Source organism: Limulus polyphemus, unplaced genomic scaffold (genome assembly GCF_000517525.1).
Source record: "Limulus polyphemus unplaced genomic scaffold, Limulus_polyphemus-2.1.2 Scaffold3421, whole genome shotgun sequence".
NCBI classification, from domain to species: Eukaryota; Metazoa; Arthropoda; class Merostomata; order Xiphosura; family Limulidae; genus Limulus; species Limulus polyphemus.
The window spans coordinates 83,510-86,981 of record NW_013669031.1 but is presented as its reverse complement, the minus strand read 5'-3'; the positions used below and the strand labels follow the sequence as shown (position 1 = coordinate 86,981).

Below are 3,472 nucleotides of genomic sequence, written 5' to 3'. Positions count from 1 at the left end.
AGTTTGTAATGAGCTTGTTAGGTATATGGAGGTGATTTTTACATTTTTATCATAATGCTGCTTTGATTACTAAAGAACCAGTTATAGTTTTCATAGCATAGAATTCCAGTGCATTTGTTTTTGTCATTTCTACATCAGTGTATTCACTTAAAAATTATTCTTTACATTACAGCAATGTCAAGCTCCATTAAATGACGTGATCTACAATGGAGCACCTTCAGTCTAAGCTAAGAGAGCTCAAAGAGACATCCTGGTGATCACTTCCTTCTGGGTTTTAGTCAGCTTTGAAACCCCGTAGATTGCATGGGTAAAGAGTGGAATGCAACAATTCTGACAAATCGTTGATCATCAAACATGGCAAGAAAAGGATCAAAATGAAGATAAGACAACAAAAATAGCCTTTCTGTGCAATCCAAACATCCTCTGGACCGTTTCTCTTTTGTGTGTGTGTACTTTTGGATAGCAAAGGGCATGCGTTTTTGCTCATTTCTGGAGATAGTTAAAGAAACTTGGTGAACTTGCAAGCAAGTAATTATACGCATTGACAAACTGATCTGTAAATATTGGAAAATATACCGTGAACACGCATAAATCAACCACAAAAGATCCTGAGTGATATGTTCTAGTAATTAATTTCATCTTCAAAATTTAGTGTTTGTATATGTTGCTTAGGCTAAAACGTGTAATTTTTGTACCTTTTTCTACCTCATGTGTGGCATGTTTAATCATAATGCAGTAAACTGTTGTAAAACTAGTATTATTATTAGTAGTAGTAGTAGATTAATGTTTTTTGTGATGTGTTGACAGGATAAGTAACATTTTTCACTACCCCATCCACATAGCTTAGAAAGTTGCATCAGGATCTTTTTTTTAAATCCTTGAATTTATTGTAATTATAAAAGAATTATCATTATAGTTTTAGATATTAACTAGTTTTTCTGTCAACATTATTACATTTATAAGTAAAATGTGCCAATAACAAGTTTTTGAAAATGTTAATGTTCACAAGCGATTCTGGTTTTATTTCTTTTTAAGAGGGTCCAATAGTTAGTGTTAGCATCTTTTATGATTCCTGTATTATTCTAAGAATTCAGCACCAAACCTCAGTTATCTTTCTATCAACACTCATATAACTGAGTGAGGGATGAAAACGTTTGTATAGTGCTAAGATCACCTGTTTCTCCAATTAAGGTGACTGTATAAAAAATGATTGGGATACAAAGACGATTGTCTTTTAATGCAACTAAAAGATTGTTTTTCAAGATATTTGTAAGAGTTTTTAAAATACAACTATTAAAAACAACTTTCAGAAATTTCCATTTTCTTTAACAGTTCACTGAAAAAATGTTTCCCACTTTGTCTATGAAAAATAAAACTCATCAAACATCTTTTTATCTGAACACCTAAGATTTCTTAACTTTAACAGTTCACTGAAAAAATGTTTCCCACTTCATCTATGAAAAATAAAACTCATCAAACATCTTTTTATCTGAACACCTAAAATTTCTTAACTTTAACAGTTCACTGAAAAAATGTTTCCCACTTCGTCTATGAAAAATAAAACTCATCAAACATCTTTTTATCTGAACACCTAAGATTTCTTAAAGAATGTATATCTTACTGCATTCATGCTAACTATATCTGAAATAAGTTTAAAGTCATCTTTATATTCAACCTTTGTTGAATAATTATTTTATATGTTTCCTTGGAGATATTGGAGATTTTATGCAGTGTATTTATCAATGACATCAGGGAGATAATTATTTGACATTTACAACCAACTTTGAATAAATTACATAATGTCCCAAACTCTGAAGCTACTTCTAACAATGTAAATCAGGGTTCTCCATAGTGACGTACTGGTTGGGAGTGTGTGTCTCAGCTTTGATTTCATTGCTAACTATGATATGTACACACACAGTGTAGCTGCTACATTCTTACTGAATTATAAGAAAGGACTGAGTGGTGTGATTCAATTTTCTGAGGTAAATACTTGATGCTGTAAATTTTGCAACAGATACAATCAGGGTTCTTCCCAGCCATTTTTAGTATATCTGTACTGATGTACTTAATACTGTAGCACGTGTCGAACGTTAGTGAATGTTGTTTACACCACTTACACATGATACAAGAGAAGTGTGAACATTGGTTCGTGGTATTGGTATCATTGTATTTTCAGGCCTGAACCTGATGTTAATGACATCATCATACACTTGAACTATTATTATTTATCATAGGTTAAGATATTATTCAGCAATAGATGTACACTTGCGAGATTGATCTAGTCTAGTTGATAGATATAGCAAAAATTGTTTAAGTTTAGATCTGTTTTTGAGCCAAACCTCTCATCCATTCACATCATATAATGGCTAAATAATTATTTATAATACTACATTTCCTGGCATAAAGGGTACTTCATTTTTACTATTTTGGTTTTTTTTCATGTTACAACTGGCACTGAAACTTTGAAGAAAGCTTAAATTTTTGGGTCATGACCTTTAACAGTGAACTTTTTGTACTAAAACACAGCTTTTCACACTAAAAGATTAATTTAAAAACCTACTTTGAATTCAAGAGTGGCAGTTACTCTACAACAGCATCACTAACAAGACACTTGATAAACTGACCACACAGACAGTTATTACATTAGTAATTCAGTAAACCTTGAAATAACTAACTGAACTATTACCATTTCATACTTTGTCAAATATAAAAGTTACATATTTTTAATAAATAAATAAATATAAGTTATGAATAATTTATATTTTATGACAACAAATGTTAAGTTTGTAATAATTAATTGCTACAAGTACATATACACAAAATGGATAAATGAATAAATTATCAAATTAAGCTGTAAAATTTTAATTAAATCACTCATTAATGAAAATGTCAGCAGAAATCTTCTAATCTTGTTTTTCAAGTTCTTTGTACAAGTCAAGGATTTCCTGAACATCCTCTTTTGATCCCATGAAGATGGGCACACGTTGATGTATTTTTTCTGGGACAACTTCCAAGATCGGGATCTTTCCTGTAGAAGCCAGCCCTCCAGCTTTCTCTATGATGTAAGCCATAGGGTTGCATTCATACAATAGGCGTAACTGGAACGACCAATTTAAATGTCAGCTCGAGCAGTGCCAGAGAAAACAATAACGACACTAGACAAGATAATGGGCATGTGTGTGTAGAGGTGAGGACCCAACAGACAGAACAAGTACTGATAATGACAATTAGTGCTTGAACCATGTTAGAGGAAGTTTTAGGCAGTGTATTGAACCTAAAGAGTAACTGGAACGACCAATTTAAATGTCAGATCGAGCAGTGCCAGACAAGATAATGGGTGTGTGTGTGTGTGGTAGGGGTGAGGACCCAACAGACACGTGCTGTACCGTACAGTCCCGCCTTGGCCGTACAGCAGAGAACAAACAAAAATACGTCCTTTCTGTGACAACTACCAAACACTCCTCGTCGG

The 3,472-nt window shown here is 32.7% G+C and overlaps 1 protein-coding gene and 1 long non-coding RNA gene across 8 annotated transcripts in view; both read right to left on the bottom strand.

The window, feature by feature from the left end:
• Nucleotides 1–1,212: 1,212 nt before the first annotated feature.
• LOC111088253 lies at nucleotides 1,213–2,004 on the bottom strand. The gene is made up of 2 exons (XR_002612837.1): nucleotides 1,592–2,004; nucleotides 1,213–1,497 (listed from the first exon to the last, which is right to left on the bottom strand). It is a non-coding gene; the product is annotated as an uncharacterized LOC111088253 (long non-coding RNA).
• Nucleotides 2,005–2,394: 390 nt separating this feature from the next.
• Nucleotides 2,395–3,472, bottom strand: part of LOC106469317 (fructose-1,6-bisphosphatase 1-like) — a 13,849-nt gene continuing 12,771 nt past the window's right edge. For all 7 annotated transcript variants that reach the window (XM_022397808.1, XM_013929807.2, XM_022397804.1 and 4 more), the window contains exon 7: nucleotides 2,395–3,101. In XM_022397808.1, the coding sequence (XP_022253516.1) occupies nucleotides 2,907–3,101 (195 nt within the window). In that variant the 3' untranslated portion in view covers nucleotides 2,395–2,906. The remainder of the gene's footprint in view (nucleotides 3,102–3,472) is intronic.